The sequence below is a fragment of the Eucalyptus grandis genome, chromosome 5 (assembly GCF_016545825.1).
Source record: "Eucalyptus grandis isolate ANBG69807.140 chromosome 5, ASM1654582v1, whole genome shotgun sequence".
Lineage (NCBI taxonomy): Eukaryota > Viridiplantae > Streptophyta > Magnoliopsida > Myrtales > Myrtaceae > Eucalyptus > Eucalyptus grandis.
In genome coordinates this window covers 23,507,146-23,528,953 of record NC_052616.1, presented here as the reverse complement: position 1 = coordinate 23,528,953, position 21,808 = coordinate 23,507,146, and the positions used below count along the sequence as shown (strand labels likewise).

General features: G+C 41.8%; 1 protein-coding gene, 1 long non-coding RNA gene and 1 other non-coding gene across 3 annotated transcripts; 1 reads left to right on the top strand and 2 right to left on the bottom strand.

Annotated features, from left to right (window-relative positions):
- Positions 1-632: 632 nt before the first annotated feature.
- Positions 633-1,642, bottom strand: LOC120293746. The gene is made up of 3 exons (XM_039313471.1): positions 1,535-1,642; positions 900-1,255; positions 633-804 (listed from the first exon to the last, which is right to left on the bottom strand). Exons 1-3 carry the CDS (start codon positions 1,640-1,642, stop codon positions 633-635), a joined length of 636 nt encoding a protein of 211 aa, XP_039169405.1.
- A 5,722-nt stretch (positions 1,643-7,364) lies between these two features.
- Positions 7,365-8,182, top strand: LOC104422229. The gene is made up of 2 exons (XR_005551596.1): positions 7,365-7,573; positions 7,755-8,182. It is a non-coding gene; the product is annotated as an uncharacterized LOC104422229 (transcript).
- A 6,945-nt stretch (positions 8,183-15,127) lies between these two features.
- LOC120293394 lies at positions 15,128-17,908 on the bottom strand. The gene is made up of 5 exons (XR_005551153.1): positions 17,858-17,908; positions 17,437-17,744; positions 15,700-15,853; positions 15,394-15,590; positions 15,128-15,265 (listed from the first exon to the last, which is right to left on the bottom strand). It is a non-coding gene; the product is annotated as an uncharacterized LOC120293394 (long non-coding RNA).
- Between the last annotated feature and the right edge of the window lie 3,900 nt (positions 17,909-21,808).

The window sequence follows — 21,808 nt, the reverse complement described above, 5'->3', positions numbered from 1 at the left end:
ATAATCTATAAATTTTAGCTTAATATATAATATGATTTATGAATTTTTATTTTATTCAATGTTATCTTTAAATTTTTATCTAATATATAATGTGATACCTTAATTTTTAATTTGCTTAATGTAATCCTTAAAATTTTGATATATATTTTATTTAGTTTTTAGATTAAATAAAAATTTCAGTGTTATTATTGATCTTAAATGAATGAAAAAACTACTTTAAACATTTTGGTGTAGTTCAGGGACTATATTAAACATGTACGAAAAGTCCATGAATCATATTGAATAAATTAAAAGTTCAGAAATCACATTGAATATTAAAATAAAGTTCAGAAACCACATTAAACAAATTAAAAATTTACAAACCATAAAGTTTAGATTGTGGCATTATCACTCTATTATTTGCCTTGTCGCAGCATTTTCGTGGTCAAAGATAGGTACACACTAAACTAAACCACAATACACAATTTGCAAGTTCTCCTTTTCTTTCTTTTTATATCTTCTTTGTTAGAGTGTCTCTACTAAAACACGATGACAACGCCCCAAAGGAGACAAGAGGATTTGTTCTCTTCTTGAAATTCATGCGAATCAATTCAATGAAAAAAAAAAAAATACTAGGGAATCTTAAGTGCTTTTTACAAGCCAAGGTTATTGAAGTAGGTGCGGATGAGATTAGCCCTCCACGTGATCCAGGGTTTCTGGCAGTACATTTTGAGCCTCTTGCGCACAGCGTCGAGGCTGCTTTCAGGGTCGAGCACCACATCCTTGGACAGCGAGCGGAACAGCTCGGTGACCGCTTTTTCGCTCCTGATGGCATTGTGGATGATACCATGGGTTTGGAGTAGCTGGACGTCCCGCTCGTTAGCGATGATGTCGTCCATGAAGGAGATGTAGGTCGTGACCTTGTACCCACCCCAATGTGGAAGCGCTCGAGTGCGATGAAGTTGAGGAACACAGACTCGGTAGTGTCATCCACCTCGATCACGGGGAGCCTCAGGACCCCCCTGGCGTAGGAGATGTCCCTGAGACTGTTGGTCTTGCTCTTCTTGAACCGAATCCTGGCATAGTTGAGCTCGACGGCCGGTTGGATAATCTTCTCGCTGCCCTCGTCCTGCTCATGCGGGATATTGGGCTTCTCCACATGGTGCAGCAAGCTCTTTCTGAAGACGTCCAGGATGTGCAGGCATTTGCCCATCCTCGGGATGTGCGTGCCGGGAGAGCAGAATTCGAGGATGAGCCTATTAATGAATTCTTCATCCTGCATTGTTGGAGTAATGTCAGTGCATTGAATATGAGATTGCTGTCATATCAATTAGTACTCGCTTTAAACAGGAAAAACAAAATAAGTTTTCGATAGCGGTGATAGATTGAATAATGCAATTATTAATTGTGCATCCAACAAGTTGGGAGCATTAGAGTTGATGGATCCCACACGGTATTCATATGGGATCACCAGGATGTACCGTTAGGTGCACATGGTACCTGGTTTCCATGCGTGCAATAACCTCTTAGGAAGGAGCCAATCTAAGAAAGTAACCTGCTGGCCATTGCTCTCGACAGCAACCAGCCGATCCAGCACTTGCATCGGAAGCTTATTCTCCAGCACGAGCATGTCCCTCCTAATGTGCTTCATTATGTAGACCATACCGTAGTTGCCAAAAATGAGGTCGTTGGGCCCTTAGTTGTCGCCCTTGTCGGTAGCGTACCTCAGGATCTTGAGCATGAAGCAGCCATCAGTGACCATCAGCTCCAGGAACCTGCGCACTGTGCCCTCGCTGCCCTCCTTCGACTTTGGGTCCAGCGCGACGTAGCTTGCCATGAGGTCCCCCACCACCCCCCCTTAGGGACTCAAGCAAGCGCTCGAGGAGCTTCCCCGAATGCGTGAAGAAGCGGTAGCGCGCACGATGCTTGTGTTCCTCCATGGAGAGGAGGTGTTCCTCGCCGTAGTGGTAGAGGCCGAAGGAGACAGCCAGCGGCTGGTAGGCCATGCGGTTGTGGTCTGTGACGTGAGTGGGGACCCTGTAGATGGACCACTTCTCCCAGGACTGTTGCTCGTTGAATTGGACGATCCAGTCGGTCTCGTTCGAGGGCAGAGCCATGGTTCCGCAAGTTTCTGTTATGGAGTGCCTTATGTTCTTGTTGTTTGTAAAAGCTGAATGGAGAGAGAGCGGAGGTGAATTTAGAGAGAGAGAGAGAGAGATGGGAATAGCGTTCGGGGTTGCCCAAGCCCAATGCTTCAGGATGGAGAAGTACTACGGGACTAGCCATGGATGCGCAAGTCACATTTTGGGTCCAAGGATTCGAATTGCACGCGCGCAACGCCCGGGATCTCCCGATCAGTGTATTAGCCTTCGAATTCGATGAATTTCGCAAGTGCTACTTTAAATTGAAGGGCTCATATGGATTGAATGCACATAATGCCAATTCGGTTACCGACTTTACACATTTGATGTGATACTAGATCTAAAATAAGACTTATTTTTCATTAAATCTGGTGATAAATCTTTATTTCATATGTTTGACATATTCCAAATTTCTTACTTGAGCATCATATCTAGTACTCAATGCACTTCTCTTGTGCATACATTGCATGAACGAAGAAGAAAAAAAGTTATCACAAATAGTGATGCAATGATATTATGTGTGTACAGTTAGCTTATGACAATCATTTAACTTCTCATAAATTAACTTCACATGACATATAAGATAGGTTATAATCATCTTGTGTGCAATTCAAATACTTCCCTTGTTTTTGTACAATCGGTTGCAATCATTTACGAGCTCCAATTGATAAGAGCTCGAATCCATTATAACTGCTTAAGAGCTCCAATCCAAAAGCACTTGGATCTATAATAACTACTATAATTAGTAAACTCTGAACACAAATATCTTGTGAAACATCAATTCAGTCCAAAAGCAACTAATTCCATCACCCGATTAAGCCATCATGTTGATGAATCGGTTTTCTACGTTAAGTTCTAATTACGCAAATTGACAGCCTCATTCCAGGTCCCTTCAGCCCGAGCAACACATTCAGTTTAAGTCCCAAATAAGCCAACTAGAGGACATTCCTTTCTTGCTCAAAGAATGATTTAAAAAAGAAGAACTGATTAAAGAAAGTTCGCTACTTTGAAAGAATCCTTGTGAAGCTGGGAAAGTATAAGATATGAAGTAGATTCATTAGCAATAGGGCACACGTCTAGTCGTATGTAGAGGTGTCATAATAGGTTGAAAACTTATTTATCAACTCATATATGATGAGTTGGGTCATATGAGTTAGCTTAATTTTACTAAATGAGTTAATATGAGTTCAAGTGATAAAATCCAATAAAACGTGGGTTATTAGGATAAGAGACATGTTTTGTGATGATTCCGAATAGGAAACATCTAGGCAAATAATAAATAACTGCAAACTTTTACTTCAAATTTCAAACCAAAATGCCATACAAATCTAGTTGGAATTTAATCGACGACAAAACTTGAATGTATAGCCACTTTCATGACAACACACATACACAAATTGTGCCGGAATTTAATTGACGACAAAACTCGAGAACATGCAAAGATGTGTTGCGAGCTTCCCCAAGTGGGTGCACTACTTAAGGTTGGCTAATGAATTACTAAGCTCAACTTAGATCGAGCTCTCTTAAACTCTTCGCAACTTAGGTTAAAGTCATTTAACATGCAAATAATTTTTATCAAGATGTCATCACTAATCAGTTTTTTATGGGTCAATTAAATACCCAAGGAAAGTATTGTCAATTATAATTTACTCCTACAAGCCAGAGAATGTGAGTTTAAGGACTTGGTTATGCTAAATTATTCTAACACATTTCTCTTTTATTTTCAAAAAAAATAAATTATACATAGCTTGGATATTGATTTTAACCTAAATCATTAACATACAATGGAGTAATATTGCGAGTGCACAAACATTACACTCAATAATCAAAGCAATAAATTGTAGGAAATTAAACACCATGGCAAGCAATAATTTTTTGGTTTTCTTTTATCTTGAAAATAAAATAGCCTGTATGACATGCAATTTTAACTACATGACCTAGCTCTAATGATGTGCAATTTCTAATTAAATGAACCTAACATACACACTATGTGACACACAAATGGCATATGACATGCATACGATATTTTGGTGTTTTCATTAAAATTCGAAATTGGTAAATGCCTAATTAAACTATGTAAAATAAAAAGTCATCCAGCCTAGATTAGGGAATAATTTGACCTAAACCATCTCCTATTTTAGAAAACCATTTTAATCATGCAACATTATATGAATATGCAGACATTATCTAAAATCCTTAAAGACTATTCATATCTAGAATATACGCTAAGTTTTAAAAAAAATCATAAAATGCAATCCAATTTAAACTAGGCAATATTATCTAATCAAAATTTCAAACATAGCAAAAATCACTCAGGATATCCATCAAGATTCAAAATAAAAGATTACGGTATCCAGAAAAATAAGTCATCATACCGCGTCTTAAATTAATGGATATTACAATCTTGATAGGGCACTCAAACATAACAAAAAAATGACTTGTCATCTCACGGCTCGTATTAATGATTATACTGCGATCTTGATAGGGCACTTATCCATGATAAAGACAAACATAATAAATAAAAAAATTCTTAACGCTGAAAATCACATTAGTTCAAATTAGGAAATAAAATATCAAGTTTAAGATTGGATTAGATAATTACCTAACTTGAATATGCAAACTCCCAATCAGGCCAGCGGATGATGATCGACCAGGCTCCTCATGGACGTGACCAACGCGAGGGATCGCAGTGGGTGACGAATGGTGGGCGGCTTCACGACCGGTTCACGGTGGTGCATGGCGAACTTGAGTGGCAAGGAGTGAGCTCGATGGGGGCTCTTGGTACGGCCAATGACGCCAATGGGCGTCTCGGTGAAGAGGCCTGCTTCGGATCAGTGGGATCACAGCGAGCAAGAGAGCCCAGCGACGACTCTTGGCTGGGAGTGAGGTCACGGATAGGGGCAGAAACTTCACCGAACGTTGGCGAGAACTTCTTCACACCTACAGAAACAGAAACAGCTGTAACAAGCTAAGCAGAACGGCAGCCTTGTTGGACGGAGCAGGCTTCAAAAGACCAGGGAACGGCACCATCGACCTTGGGCGAGGAACTAAGCAATGTCGTCGATCCAGGGAACAAGAGCAACAGCACGATAGATGGCAAATCAGCAAGCCTCGTCGGAAGTTTGGCTTAGTGCGGCAACGGTGGCTTAACAAACGTAGATTGAAGGGGTGGAGCAACGAAGTGCAGCGGGTCCGATGCTTGCAAATCCAACGTCCTCGTTGGGTGGTGGCTGGAAAATGTGTCGAACGAGTTACAGCGAGGTGCAGGGTTGAAGCAAACGAAGCACCAGGGAAGGACACCATGTTGGAAAGTATGCCTTTAAATTGGATCAAATAATAAACTCACAAAGTTGCTAATGGTCATTAAAAAATATCCTTCAAAATACAATAAAGTTTTGATTGAAAATACTATATAACAATTCCAATATTGCTCCACAGTCTCTTAATGGAAACAATTGAGATGATTGTTATAGTTTTGGAAAGAAAACTCGAAAAGGCTTCATACACATTCATGTTGAAACTGGTATATTTAATTAATTTTCAAAGTTACAAACGAACAAGTATATTCTCAAATGTTATCTTGAAAAGACATAATTAGAATAAGAATAATTAAAAGATAATTAATTTTTTTTTTTTATAAAATTACGAATTTCATAATTTCCAAAATACTGAATGAATTATCACAACCTTTCGACTAATAAATATTAATAAGAAAATAGTACGAAATAACATTAAAAAATAAGGGATCAATGCTAATTAAATTGCGAGCGCATACAGTACAACACCTAATATTCACGCACCTACATGTGAATATTGTTTATCTAGCCTACAACCCATTCATTTCCTTTAAACAAATTAGAAGAAGTTCATACTTATAAAATAGTCTATAAGTACGTTTGGTTTAGCATTTTCAAAACCTATTGGGAAAATGCAAAGTAATTTAGTCTAAAAGATTTTGGGTAAATGCAAAGGTTGTTGGTAAATTATACTTTGAGAAGCAATTTTGAGAAAATGCCATTTAGTAAAAAAAAAAAAAAAACACATTTGAAAAGCCATTTAAGTGAATAATATTAATTTTTTAATTTTTATTTTTTTAAATTGAAAAAATAATGAATGCAACTTTTTAAATATAAAATTTGACAATAATGTTAAAAAATACATATACATACATACATACATATATATATATATATATATATATATATATAAAAGACCAAACCCTTCATTGGAATTTTTAGTTTTTTTTTTTTGAAATTGAAAAATAATGTAACTTTTTAAATATAAATTTTGACAATAATGATAAAAATCAAATATATATATATATATATATATATATAAATGCTAAAAAAATCAAATATATATAATGAGTGGGGATAGTTTTGGAAGAAAAACGAATTTCAATATTTGGCTAAATGCTGAAAACTTAATATTAATACTTAGTAGGACTAACATTAAGCTTTCAGCTTTTTTAATATTGATTTTTACATTAAAGTTATTTTAAAATAATTATCAAATGATTGAGTATAAATGTTAAATTAAATGCAGCATGTATCCTCCCAACTTTTTCACGTGGGACAAGGGAAAAACACGTTTGTTTTACAGCCAGCACTTTCCACCCTTTCTTTTATTTTCCTCTCCATACTCTCCTTTGTCCTTTCTGTAAAAGATGTCCCCTCCCTTGGCTTTTTTTCGTATCAATGTGTCAGGGAGGACGAGCTCACTTTTTCTCTGAACACACTCCTCTCTCTCTCTCTCTCTCTCTCTCTCTCTCTTCTTTTGGGCCCCCGCCGCATGAAGTCCGTAGGCCCTCTATTTATGCGAGTAGCTCCCCTCTCATTGTTAAGAACTCTGACGGATAATGACAAATTTCTTTTTATGCAAACTTCAATGCTGATATTTCTTATCTCTAAGACCTTCACCCTCCAAATTCTCTTACTTTCATTTGATTCCAAAATTGTTAAATCCCAAACTATCTTCTAAAGATCAATGGAATTCAGTCAAATAACTATCGAGAATCATATTTCATTAACAAAGAGTTGAATGTAGTGTTTAAAGTTACCATAGCTAGCCACATCTTTCAGAAGTATCTTTGATTACACGTACAACGGCACACGGTAACATTGTGTTCAAGCCATATGATTTACACGTGATACAAAACTAAAAAATGCAATATGAACTATGTTAATGGTATTTTTGTTTGGGGAATGGACCAACCCTTAATTTTCTTATGCTAATGGACCAACCAAGTCAGCTGCTACTCAATACTTAATAGCAGAGGGACCTAGTAGGCTAACTTGTAGAACTTTGCTATACAATCCAATCTTCCTTTGGTGAAGGTTGTGATTGCGAGTGCTCTGAGTTTCTAATGTTGCCCCATTCGGGGGAAAAAATTGACCTTGTAGTGCCAAATGCTGTGTGCTCTGTGATTACGGTGGAGCTACTGCTCTCTGGAGGTGAATTTTCTTTCTTTATCTAAACATAGGACGTCATGTAAAATCTAATAAGTGAAATTCCGGGAAGTTTTGTCATTAGTTCCTTTGTGATATCAAGTATGTGTATCAATAAATTTGCATGTACTGTGGATCCCATCAAGTCGACGAAGTTGCCCATATTTTCAATCTTCAGATTTTGCAGCTCTTTGGCATTAGGAAAGGTGGTTGAATTTGTTGATAAACAATTTGATCTGATATCGGGGCATGTGATGTCCCAACCAAATGATGTTGGGGACGTGAAGAACTTGCCATATTTGCTTTGATTCGATTGTGCAGCGTGTGCGGTTTCTTTCCTTAATAACGTGCTGCTAATAACGGACTGAAGGCTGTTCGTGGTTCTTAAGGGACAGGTTTTTTCCGCGAGTCTCTTGGCATCCTTGGGGGCTTTGTGGCCTGGTTGTGTTTTGACTTGTGAGCTGGTGAATTTTTCCACCTCTTCGATAACTAGTTGGACAAAGCTACATCCGGTGTATGATGCTAGTGTCTCTAATCCAAGCTCAACTTGCCTCATGTCCCTAATCTCACCCATACAAGGAATGGCATTCTACTCGTGTGTCCCGTTTTTGCTTTCTCCATCGTCTCGAGTCTGTGTAGAGACTGATTTTGGTCCCAGATATATGTTTCTTGGTCTGTTTTTCAACAGCAACGACGAGGCGAGACAGAAGGAGACCCTTTGTCCTCTCGTCTATCGAAAATGATTCCAAAACGACTACAGACTTTAAGAGTCTGGCATGAGACAATGAAGGGGTTGCCTTGCATATAATGAGGGCTGTGCTAATGGCAATGGAATGTCTAGAATAAATATAAAAATCCCTACATTGTACAGACAGCTCTGTGTGCATTACCGATGTTGCAATTAGACAAAACAGGCAAAGACGTTTATCCAAGTTTAACAATAGCCTTAACATCCATTGAACAGAGTGTGAGACTGCAGACGAGTCATTATGCAATTTATAGGTCCTCATGCACCAAACATGACAAACACAGGCATTTCAAATCAATTTGATGATTAAAGTCTACAAAATTGATATTGCATGACTCAATGTAGAAACTTAAAAAGTATGGGCATCTCATCCCATTACGTAATACATCGTACTTAGTTATATTACAAAAATTATAAATTAGCATTGTCAGTATATCAACATTTGTTTTTTTTTTTTTTTTTTCCGTGGATGCATATTTTTTTGACAGTCCAATGAAAAATTTGTTTCACATATCTACAAATTAGATGAAAAGAGGGCCTTTTTGGATGTATAGGAGGGAGAGTAGTGAGAGTGTACGATTGACGCAAGTGAGATTAATTTTTTTTTTCTTTTTAATCTACTCCCCATTTGTTGCTTTTCATTTTTAATATTTTTTTGGTCAATTTTTATTTATTTATTTTTAATATATATATTTATTTCTGTCACAATCTATTTATATGGAGCGACCGCCTTGTTTTGAGGATCACAAAACCTGTATTATGTTTGCAAACTTGAGAGAGCTTTGTGTGGAATCAAGCAAGCATCAAAAGCGTGGTTTGATCATTTTAGCTTGTTTCTTTTAGCATTTGGTTTCTTTTGTAGATCATAGATCCTTCGTTGTTCATTCAAAAATCAGATCATGGCATTCTAGCTCTACTTTTATTCGTGGACAATATGATTGTCATTAGCAATGATCCAAACTTGCTTGATGGATTTATTTCTTCATTGAGTAGTGAATTTACAATAAAGGATATAGAGCCAGTGTATTACTTTTTGGTTGTGGAGGTTAGAATATAGATAGTCTTTATTTGTTCCAACCACATATGCTTTGTCAATTCTTGAATGTGCTTAAATAGATGTTTGCAAGCCAAGATCCACGCCTATAGCCACTCGCACTTGTTCTCTCAAATGCGAAATTATTTTCGAATCCCATGTTATATCAAAGTATTGTCGGAGCTCTTTAATATCTCACCATCACACATCTAGATATTTCATATGCGGTCAATTTTATATCTCAATTCATACATTGGCCTACTGTGACTCATTTTCAAATTGCGAAGCACTTTTGCGCTATGTTAGTGGCACAATAAATCGAGAAATGCACATCTTGTCCAAGTTAACCATAGAGTTGTATGCCTTTGTGATGAAGGCTGGGCAAATTGCTACTTGACTTGATGATCGACTATGATATTTTGTACCTGCAGTAACTATATATTATGGAGTGCTAAGAAGCAATGAATGATTGCTCCATTTAGTGCCAATATGGAGCATCGTGCAATTGGTTGACAATAGCTGAAATTGTTTGGATATCTTTCCTTTTAAGAGATTTAGGTATTCATCTCTTTAGTCCATCAATATTATTTTTGTGATAATTTTAGTGCAATTCATATGTTAATTAATCTTATGTTATATGCAAGAACTAAACATATCAAATTAGATTATCATTATGTGCGAGAAAAAGTGGCTTGTGGAACTCTTGTGACTAAGTATGTTATATTTGTGCATCGAATTGTTAATCTCTTCACGAAGCTATTATTCCAAAAACGCATTTGGAAACTTATGTTGCAAATTGAGAATTTGGAATTGTCCCATTCCCAATTTGAAGGGGAGTTAAGGCATTGTTGTCCCATTAAGAGAGAAGAATATGGAAATGTCAATGAAAATCACAAGCAGATTCTTGAATATATTAAAATCAAGGGATTTGCAGCTTTATTATTTATATTATTGTATGTTTCCTCATAAAGTGTAATGCTTTGTAATATCTTTAATATAATGGAAATCATTTCAACAAATTATACATTGAGATCAACAATAAAGTGTCGTGACCTCCCTTTTCAGTGCCTTCTTACGCATTGGCGAGGGCTAAGCATAGGGCTTAGTACAGGCTCTCCCAAGCCCATCAATTCATGACTTATGGATTGAGTTTTTAACCCGCAAGTTAATTTTATCATGGAGTCGCCATTAATAGATTTGGGGTGGGTCGATTAGAAACCCAAATAAAATATGAGGAGATATACTTCACCCAACGCAACAGAGAAATTAGGATCAAAGATTTGATTATGTTAATTAATCATTAATATCCTTCCGGTACCTAATCTTATTTAAATATCAAGTAAAGCATTTATGCAGCATTTTGTACTAATTACGAATTTTAGGATTCAATTCTTAATCAGATTAAGGAAATAGAAATCCATGTATCATAAGGGCGCAATTGGCATTAGCTAATATTTGTTTCCAAGAACTTAAACATGATTTATTTTTATTTTTATTTTTATTTTTTTGTTAAGTATTTTCACATATTTTAAGAAAAACCACTCAAATGCTATTTTTAAGATTTTTTTTTTTAATTTTTGGAAGGTGATTTTTTATTTTTGTGATTTTTTTGGGAAATATAAAATACTTTTGGGTTTTTCAATTTCTTTTTGTTAGTTTAAATCATTTTTTTGGATTTTTCTATTTTTTAATAATAAAATAAGAATATATCATATTCTAAAAACGGATCCGAGTCGGAACTCCGCGTCCGACCCGGTCGAACTTGGCCCGGGCGCGTGGCACAGGCCTCTGGCTGGGCTAGTTTCCGCGAATAGGCCCAGCCCAACCGTGCCCTTCAGCCGCGAAGGAAATGAAAGGCGAGGCCTGGCCCGCGAATTTGGCCGAGACCCAAAACAAAGTAAAAAACACAAGCCCAGCCCGTTTCTCCCTCCTAGCAGCGAAAGCCCTACCCGATTGTGACCCGCGCCCAACCCGGATCTGACCCGACTCGCGCCTCTCTCTCCTTCGCCGTCTTTCTACAGCTCCGATGGGGGCGGCTGGGAAGTCACCGGGCGGTGGATCGACAGAAGAGGCGACGGCGGGTTCGACGATGCAGGGGCTCGGTCGAGCCCAATGGGCGGCTGGGTCGTCGTGGGACAGAAAGGCAACGGCTATAGGCGCGGGCGGCGATGGGAGCGACGAGAGCAGGCCTCATCGTCGGTGGCTGCACGGCGGTGGCATCGGGCCAAGCAGCCAGTGCTGCACGCGGCGGCGAGGCCGGGTCCTCGCGACCTCTCTCTCCCTCGGATCTGGATTTTTTTTTTTTTCTCAAATCTCTCCTCCCTCTCTTACAGTTCAGATCTTCCACTCGACCCTCGCTCACAGCTCTCGAACTCAAATCTCTCTCGCTCGGATTCGCTCACTCGGGAAGCTCCAGATGACTCTCGGGGGGGTCGGAGCTCGTTACTTCTGTGTCTCTCTTTGCGTGTCTTTTTGGCCTCGGCGCGACGCCTTATTCATAGGCCAAGGGGGGCCGGTCGGCGGTGGCTCCTCGATAGTCGGTCTTCGGCTCTCCGACTGTCCTCCCCGGGCCGAACCAGCGTCCCACCAGTCCAGGCAGCTCTAGTGAGGTCACCTCCTCTACCGCATTGAAGGCGCCCGCCCATCCGTCCGGGTCTCCCGCCGGTCCTCGCGCTGCTCCACATGCATCGCCGTCCTCTGCCCCTCTTGCTCAATGCTCTCTGTCTACGCGCGTGGCGCGCAGCGGGAGGAAGGTAGGGAAAAGATGAACGAGAGAGCTGGGCCGGGCCGTTAGGGGGAGCTGGGGCCAGATGGGCCCGGCCCACCCGGAAGGAAAAAAAGGGAGGGCTGGGCGCGAAGGCCCAACCTGCGCAGGCCTCACCTTTTTTTTTTTTTTTTTTAAATCCGAAAAGATGGTAAAATAAAACTGAGAGCTAGGTGGTGCGAAAATCCTTTTGTTAAGGTCCGGTTGGTCTCTAATTTTTTTTTATGCAATTTTTATCATAAATACTTAAACCAAAATTTAGGTACCAACATCAGATACCTTAGTTTTTTTAGAATGATTGAAGCAAATGGTGATTAGAGATGACTTTGAAAGTCATATTTGTTTTCTCACTTAAATTCACTGCCACTTAACAAATTTAATCAAGAAGAAATGTTGCTAAGGTAGATTTCATCTGTCTAAAACTTGATCATCCTTCACCCTACCCGATTCAAATTGTACAAACATGAAGGAGAATGAAACAAGAAAATCATCATTTGATAATGTTAAAATAAAATGTCCATTATTCAAAACATTGAAAGAGGGATATGAACATGACTAAAAGCAGGAGGAAAATCATTCATAACAACCCAAACCGATCCAGAGACGATGATCAAGCATCCTTCATCAGGAGAAAAACCAAAAAAAGTGGAAAAAAAGACAGTATATTGTTGTACTGAGAGGCAAAGTTTTCATTTGTAGTAGCTGAGCACGGAATATACAGTCTGAATTGTGGTGAGCACGAAGAGGAAGACGGCAGCGATGAGAGATAATGCAACCCAAGGATTCCTTAAGTAGGTGTGGATGAGATTAGCCCTCCACATGTTCCAGTGCTTATTGCGGTACTTGTTGACCTTCTTGATTACGTCCGTGAGGCTGGGGCTGAGGTTGAACCCCACAACCTTGCCCAGCGAGTTGAACATCTTGGCTACCGCCTCGTCGTTCTCCATATAATTCACGATGATACCTTTGGCGCGGAGCAGCGCGACGTCCTGCCCGTTGTTGATTATTTGGTCCATGCAGTAAATGTAGGACATGACCTCGTTTTCAGTCCCGACTTTGTGGTACTCGAACGCTGTGAGATTGAGGAAAATGGATGAGAAAATATTGGGTACCCTAAAGGGACCACCTCATCGGTGCTCTGAACGAGTCAGGCTTCGACACCTGTCCGCTGGCAGGTCCACGTTTGCTTCCCCTTCTCGTCTCGCTTCTTTCTCTCTCTCCTCTCTCTTTTCACTCTCTCCCAAATAACTCTCGGCTCGGCTGGCAGAAGAAAGGACGGACGGATGGGTAATAAATGCGCAACACTCTCCCGCTTAAAATTTCTCTCTCCTCACTCGAATTTTCTGGTTTTGTCTCTCTCTCCTCGTGGAAGAGCAAACAGTGTTCTCTCTCCTCTTTGCTCTCTCTTCCTCCTCCGACGCTCCATCCGGTCTAGCGATTCCTCCGACGACGGCCTTTCTCTCTCCACTCGACGGCCTCATCTCAGGGCTGCATTCTCTCGGCGCACTTCTTCCTAAATCGCGCTCTCTCCCAACGGCCGATTTCGCTCGCCTTTCTCCGTCCCCCGACTCGCGACCGAGAAGCAATCGCTCCGCCCTGCTCGAAGCAGTCCCTCGAGAAGCCCTAAATCTGCGACCGCAAGTCAGGTTCGATTTTATTTCCCGAGTTTTTATGTTCGCATCTTTGTTTTGGGGGAGAAAGGTTGGCCTAAATTTGCGACCAGAAGTTCACTGGTTTATTGCTTCTGATTCTAAGCGCAGCAATGCGAGAAGTGAAACTGCGACTGTCTCTCTACCCTTGTCCGGTTTTTCCGTTCTTGGCAAATTCGAAGATGAGCCCACTTCCGGATACATGATCTTAGGCCGACCCGTCAAGTCGAAGCCCGACGTAATCTCGCTGCTTCGCTCCACCGAGCTGTTGAATCGCTTGTGTCCGGGGGTTTCAAGATTTTCCCCGGGGGAGGGGGGCACAATCGCCTATTCCGTCATTGCAGACTTCCAGGCGAGAAGAAATGTGCCCACAATGATCACCCCAACACCGAACCGCCTCCTTTGTCCTCTCTCGGTATGTCGTCATCCCTTCTCTGCTTTCGTTTTTTCCCTCGTCGTTTGGTTTCAGGAAGTGGTGGGGATGTTATAAGTCAAAGAAAGGAATCGGGCCGTGAGGTTTCGCCTGAATTGTGAGAGATTAACGCGGGAGTGGTCGACCCCACGTCCCGTATATGGCGAACGGTATGATTTTTGAATGAAAGCGGGTTCGCATGAGCTATGAGCGTTGGTGGGGAACGAGCAAGAAAGTGGGTTTTGCTGAAAATTTTGATCTTGTTGAAGTTGGATTTAAGGGTAGGGATTTTCTTGGATTTTGGGCTCTCTCTCTCTTTCTTGGTCGCGCGAGCACGATCTTATGCGTGGAAATACTTGTGTTGATCCGTTCTTTTCTTTCGGTGGGACTTTGATTGTGTATTTTCCCTTTGGAAATTGTGACTGGACTTTCGATTATATGTCCCTCCGCAAGCTGAACTGTGGACCCAACTTTGCCGCACGAAGTGGATTTTTAGATCAGGCTGCCGTAACAAAATCATGCACGGGTATCTATCTGTCTCGATTATTGACAAGTTGGGAGTCACGGCATTTCTGTTTGTTGAAAGCTAGTTAATCTTAGATGCTGTTTTTCAAGAAAAATTATAGGAAGAGTAGACACTGAACTAATGTGACTCTTTCGATGATATTACTTGAGATCTCTTGAATAGTTGGTGGGTGTATCTAGATTCATGAACACCCTGGAATTGAATTAAATGGTTGCATTTCTTCTATTGATAAGCATTTTCTGCTCAACTGCTCATGCTTTGTATCTGACTTTAGTGTCCATTAGTAAGATGTAAATACAAATTGAGAACTAATAGTAATATACTTGACTGTGAAAATTTAGATTTACTGAAGGACCGCCGACATTGCTAGGATAAAAGGCACTTCGAGATTGATTTGAATTACTAGATGAAAGACGATATCATGAAGATAGACAGCACTGGATGAAAGATCTGCTTACCTCCTCTAGAGCAGTTTTTGGTACAGAGGTTCTCTTGTGCGTTAAAAATGAGTGAAGGTCCCATTTGAACAACTCATTTGCAGTCACTTCAAGATCAGATGCAGAGCCCTAAGATATAACAAATTCATAAACAGGGAATAGACACCGAACTTCAGCACTCATTAGAACAGAACCAGTGGAAAGATGTCATGAAGAAAAGAAAACATATTTTCACTGCATCATTTATTAGAACTCACATTATGGAACATTTACTGTAGGACATTTTTGCAGCTCTTTGATGTATCGATTTTCGCCTTTGATCCCAATGAGGACCAAGTACTGTTCATGCTTCCATTTCTAGGGCCACATAAATCCTCCAAGCATCTCAAAGAAACAACTTCCTCTATAATTTTTCCCAAGCGAGCAGGTAACTCTGGAGCCGCTTTAATGATACCTGAAAAGCATAAACCATATGAATGCCCAACAAAAATGATGAGAAAGTGGACCAAAACTTGAAAAATGCTACTGTCGAAGGTGAATACCATGCAAGAGGGATGGCTTACCTTGCTCGAATTTTGCCAGATGCTCAATAATCCAGAACCAGGGAAGGCTCAACTCAGATGAGCTTTTGCCATCCATGGAAGCACTGTTGAGCAGTTGGGACAACAAGGATTTCTTCAACTCATGCCTTCATCAATCCATAACAAAGATTGCTTTCTACAGAGAGAAAAAATAACGATGATTTAAAACTGATCGTGCATTTTGCAAAATTATGCACCTGGCATATGATGGGCAAAGAACTCTCAGTATCGGCCTAAAAGCTATGAATCCAATATAACTACAGCATGAACGAAATTTTTCTGATCATGCACCATATGAAAGATTCATTTGGCAAGGACACTCTAGAGTAGTGATCCTCTTTGTCAAAAGAAGCAAATATGCCATGACATCCTAAATGGAGTACTTCCACAGTGGAATCAAATGAAAGCCAATAATTGCCATGCTCACTAAATTCTCACATAAGTGACCCAAGTAACAATTGAATGCAAGCAATATTAAGAAGTAAACACGTTAGTTTTGATACTTTCCTTATACTGACAAAGTTATAATAGCTAAACGGAACCAAAGTCAAAAAGCTTTTCGTGCAGCACATGGAAAGGAGTAACGAAAAGTGCTGAATCATAAAGGTGCAGTCAGGTGACAAATCCGTACAAATAAACCATTTAACCATTCTGGCATGGCCTTCTCAGATAATATTTCACAACGCACGAACCCATATGAACAATCAAAATTGAGAAAATTATAAGATTAAAATATTTGAACCACCAAGTCCCATGATCTCAGTAAGACCGACAGAATTAAAAAGATAAACTAACTCAAGACAGAGTGTGAGCAAAAACAAGGTCAAAAGGTTAACCGCAATAATTGATGACAAGCAATTCGACTAATTCCCTTTACGGCAAAACCAAAAAAGAGAATGAGAAAACAAGAAAAATGGACACTAAAGTCAGATACAAAGCATGAGCAGTTGAGCAGAAAATGCTTATCAATAGAAGAAATGCAACCATTTAATTCAATTCCAGGGTGTTCATGAATCTAGATACACCCACCAACTATTCCAAGAGATCTCAAGTAATATCATCGAAAGAGTCACATTAGTTCAGTGTCTACTCTTCCTATAATTTTTCTTGAAAAACAGCATCTAAGATTAACTAGCTTTCAACAAACAGAAATGCCGTGACTCCCAACTTGTCAATAATCGAGACAGATAGATACCCGTGCATGATTTTGTTACGGCAGCCTGATCTAAAATCCACTTCGTGCGGCAAAGTTGGGTCCACAGTTCAGCTTGCGGAGGGACATATAATCGAAAGTCCAGTCACAATTTCCAAAGGGAAAATACACAATCAAAGTCCCACCGAAAGAAAAGAACGGATCAACACAAGTATTTCCACGCATAAGATCGTGCTCGCGCGACCAAGAAAGAGAGAGAGAGAGCCCAAAATCCAAGAAAATCCCTACCCTTAAATCCAACTTCAACAAGATCAAAATTTTCAGCAAAACCCACTTTCTTGCTCGTTCCCCACCAACGCTCATAGCTCATGCGAACCCGCTTTCATTCAAAAATCATACCGTTCGCCATATACGGGACGTGGGGTCGACCACTCCCGCGTTAATCTCTCACAATTCAGGCGAAACCTCACGGCCCGATTCCTTTCTTTGACTTATAACATCCCCACCACTTCCTGAAACCAAACGACGAGGGAAAAAACGAAAGCAGAGAAGGGATGACGACATACCGAGAGAGGACAAAGGAGGCGGTTCGGTGTTGGGGTGATCATTGTGGGCACATTTCTTCTCGCCTGGAAGTCTGCAATGACGGAATAGGCGATTGTGCCCCCTCCCCCGGGGGAAAATCTTGAAACCCCCGGACACAAGCGATTCAACAGCTCGGTGGAGCGAAGCAGCGAGATTACGTCGGGCTTCGACTTGACGGGTCGGCCTAAGATCATGTATCCGGAAGTGGGCTCATCTTCGAATTTGCCAAGAACGGAAAAACCGGACAAGGGTAGAGAGAGAGACAGTCGCAGTTTCACTTCTCGCATTGCTGCGCTTAGAATCAGAAGCAATAAACCAGTGAACTTCTGGTCGCAAATTTAGGCCAACCTTTCTCCCCCAAAACAAAGATGCGAACATAAAACTCGGGAAATAAAATCGAACCTGACTTGCGGTCGCAGATTTAGGGCTTCTCGAGGGATCGCTTCGAGCGGGGGGCGGAGCGATTGCTTCTCGGTCGCGAGTCGGGGACGGAGAAAGGCGAGCGAAATCGCCGTTGGGGAGAGCGCGATTTAGGAAGAAGTGCGCCGAGAGAATGCAGCCCCGAGATGAGGCCGTCGAGTGGAGAGAGAAAGGCCGTCGTCGGAGGAATCGCTAGACCGGATGGAGCGTCGGAGGAGGAAGAGAGAGCAAAGAGGAGAGAGAACACTGTTTGCTCTTCCACGAGGAGAGAGAGACAAAACCAGAAAATTCGAGTGAGGAGAGAGAAATTTTAAGCGGGAGAGTGTTGCGCATTTATTACCCATCCGTCCGTCCTTTCTTCGCCACAGCCGAGCCGAGAGTTATTTGGGAGAGAGTGAAAAGAGAGAGGAGAGAGAGAAAGAAGCGAGACGAGAAGGGGAAGCAAACGTGGACCCGCGGACGGTGTCGAAGCCCGACTCGTTCGGAGCACCGATGAGGTGGTCCCTTTAGGGTACCCAATATTTTCTCAAAATGGACATGATGCTTTCATCCACCTCGATCTTGGGGAGGGTCAGGGTCCCACCCGCAAAGGAGATGTCCTTGATGCTGTCGGTCTTAGGGTGCGTTTGGGAGTGGCTTTGCCAAGCCACTTTAAGCACTCAAAGCCCTTTGGGCTGAAATTGGGTGTTTGGGAAATTATTTTGTAAAGATGATTGAGGCAAAGCAGGCCTTTGGAAGGCTGAAAGCCCAAGGCATGTAGGAGGTTGCCTTGGGCATTCAGCCTTCTTGGAATGCTGAGAGGCCAATAAGTGATAAATTGTCTTCCATAAATATCCTTACTAATATTTCGTTTTTCCGGTTTTGCCCTCGTAACTATTCACCTTAATCTTCGTTGAGATTGGCGAGCGAGATTGCGAGGGGCTGATGACATGCTTGATGACGGGCTCGACGGATGTCGGCGTGAGGCCGGTGTGGTCACGGAAGCGTCGCCAACCAATGGCATGACCTCGGTGACCCCGGGAGTCGCGGCGAGTTCGCAGAACCTCCGGCAACACAGATCGGGTCGCCGGAGGTCGCGCGACCCAAACGGGTGGCGGCGACTCGGGCGACCCAGATCTCGGTCGTGGTGAGGTCGTGCGACCTCCGACTTTGGGTCGCCCGAGTCACCGAGACCCGGATCCGGGTCATCGAGTGGCCGCGACCCAGATCTCGGGTCGCCCGATCTCCAGCGAACCAGATCTAGGTCGTCTGAGTCTAGAGAGGTCGTGGGAGAGGAAGGCGTTCTCGCAAGCCACAACGACGACGACGATGAGGGCGGCGTCGGTGAGGCGGGGGCAAGGGTGAGACTTGACAGCGGTGGATGGAGCGGAAGATGAAGGAGGACTTGTGGTCTCCGGCGGCCGCATGAGGTCTAGCAACTTGAGACCTCGGCCGCCGGCGACAATTCGATCGCCTAGTCCCTACCCTTTGCCGGCCAACCTTTTATTTTTTTCTTTTTAATTTTTTTTTTTTATAAAAGTCCTTTGTAAATGTAAATTTTTCCAAACACCATTTTGCTTAAATGTACTTTACAAGGGACTTTTAGATTACTATTCACCAAACGCAATTTGCATTTTAGAAAACTCCTTAACCTCAAAGTCCTTTGCATTTTCCCAAAGACTTTCCCCAAAAGTCCAACCAAACGCACCCTTACTCCTCTTGAACTTGATCCCATGCTCGCTGAGCTCGGTGGCCTGTATAATCTCCCGACTGTCCTCCCTCTTCTCCTCGTCCTCCTTCTTGGGCTCCTCAGCATGATGTTCCTGAAAACGTCCAGGACGTGCAGGCATTTGCCCATCCTTGTGATGCCCTCGGTGGGGAACGATAAGAACTCAAGGAGGGGCCTGCGGACGAATTTGTCGTCCTGTGTTGTAGGAGTGAAGTCAGCACATTGAATCAGAGGTTGTGGTCGTATTGATACTACTTGCGAAAAAGGGAAATAAATGAAGTTTCGGTGATAGATTTACTAATCAAATTATCGATTGATTGTGAACCATGCAATCAATGCATTTAGAACATTAGATTCGGGGGATCCATCGTAGGATTCATGTGAGATCACAAAGATGTACTGTTAGGTGCACAAAGTATGACGGTTAGCGCACTTGCAATATTTTCTCGTCTTATAACCGAACGAAATCTAAGAAAGTAACCTTCTTTCCATCGCTCTCCACAGCCACCAGCCGATCCAGCACTAGCATCGGAAGCTGATTCTCCAGCATCAGCATATCCTGGTAAATGTCTACCATTATGTGGTTGCTCCCGTGGTCACTGAAGATGGGGTCGTTGGGCGCGTAGTTGTGCCACTTGAACCACAGGATCTCGAGCATGAAGCAGCCATCAGTTATCAACAGCTCCAGGAACCGGCGTGCTGCACCCTCGCCGCTGCTTGCCTTCCACTTCGGGTCCAGCGCATCATAGCTCTCCTCAAGGTCCCATGCCACCTCCCTCAGGGACTCGAAGAAGCACTCGATAGGCTTCTCGGACCGCTTGAGGAAGTGTCGGACCGCGCGGTGCTTGTGTTCCTCCATGGGGAGGAGGCGTTCCTTGCCGTGGTGGTAGGGGCCGAAGGAGACAACTAGCGGCTGGTAGACCTCGGGGTTGAGGGCTGTCATGCGTGCGGGGACCCTATAGATGGACCGCATCTTCCAGTACCGTTGCTCCTCGTCGTCGGAGGGCGTGGACTGGAGGCTCTCGTCAAGTGGGGCAATCGAGTCGGACTCGTCCGGTTCCATAGGAGACATAGTTCCACAAGTATCACGGGTTCCACTAGTTTCTGCTCTGGAGGGTCTTTGGTCTTGCTTTTTTTTCCCCCTCAAGCTGAAAGGAGTGAGAGAAGAGGTGAATTCATGGGGAGAGGGAGAGAATGGAAGAGTGAAGAGTGCTGAGGGATGAAAGTTTGGGGGTGCCCAGGCCCAACTAATGCTTCAAGATGAGTTACGGGACAAGCCATGTATATGTGATTCGCTTCTCCTGCACCAGGATTCGAATTTCATGCACGCAAGGGCCCGTAATCCCCCGATCGTGTATTAGCCTGTGAATTTGATGAATCTCCCTTGCGTCTCTCTCAATCAAAGGGCTCCTGTGGATGGAATACGTGTAATGCCAATTTGGACACCAACTTTACATATTTGACGTAATATTAGACTTAAAATAGTACTCTTTTGTTGTAATTTTTCAATTATATATTTGAGATATTCCAGATCTCTTACTTAAGTCTCAAGTTTAGTACTCAATGCACTTTTTTTCATGCATACATCGCACATATAAAAAAGAAAAAATGGTTGCCACAAATAGTGACGTAATGATATTATGTGTGCAGGGTTTGTTCACGACAATCATATAACTTCCTGTTAATTAACTTCAGATGGCAAATAAGACTGGTAATAATCATCTTGTGTGAAACTCAAACACTTCCACCTGTTTCATACGAAATCGGCTACAAGCATTTATGACCTCTAATCAAGTGAGATCCAACCCATTATAATTGCTTATGAGCTCCAATCGAGAAGCACTTGGATCCATTATAACTGCTATGATTAGTAAACTCTAAACACAAATATATTGCCGGATCATCACCCGATCAGATTAGTACGTGACTTTGATGAATTGGTTAAGCCCTAATTACACATATTGATGACCTCATTCTGGGTCCCTTTTGTGCGGGCAACACATTCAGTTTTAGTCCCAAATAAGCCAACTGGGGGACATTCCTTTCTTGCTCAAAGACTGATTCCAAAAAAGAACTGATTAAATGCAGATCACTACTGATTTCAAAAAAGAACTGATTAAAGGCAGTTCACTACTTTTGCTTTGAGAAGAATTCTTATAAAATAAATTCATTAGCATTAGGGCACATGCATCGTGTGCAAGAAGGGGTGGAAAAAAGATAAAATT

Bases quoted from the DNA above. Each gene is read 5' to 3' on its own strand.
- LOC120293746 (XM_039313471.1), bottom strand. From the start codon at position 1,642: ATGGTCTACATAATGAAGCACATTAGGAGGGACATGCTCGTGCTGGAG. The intron at 1,256-1,534 runs GTTACTTTCTTA...CCAACAATGCAG, and splicing joins TCGAGAGCAATGGCCAGCAG to GATGAAGAATTCATTAATAG. The intron at 805-899 runs GTCACGACCTAC...CAATGCCATCAG, and splicing joins CACATTGGGGTGGGTACAAG to GAGCGAAAAAGCGGTCACCG.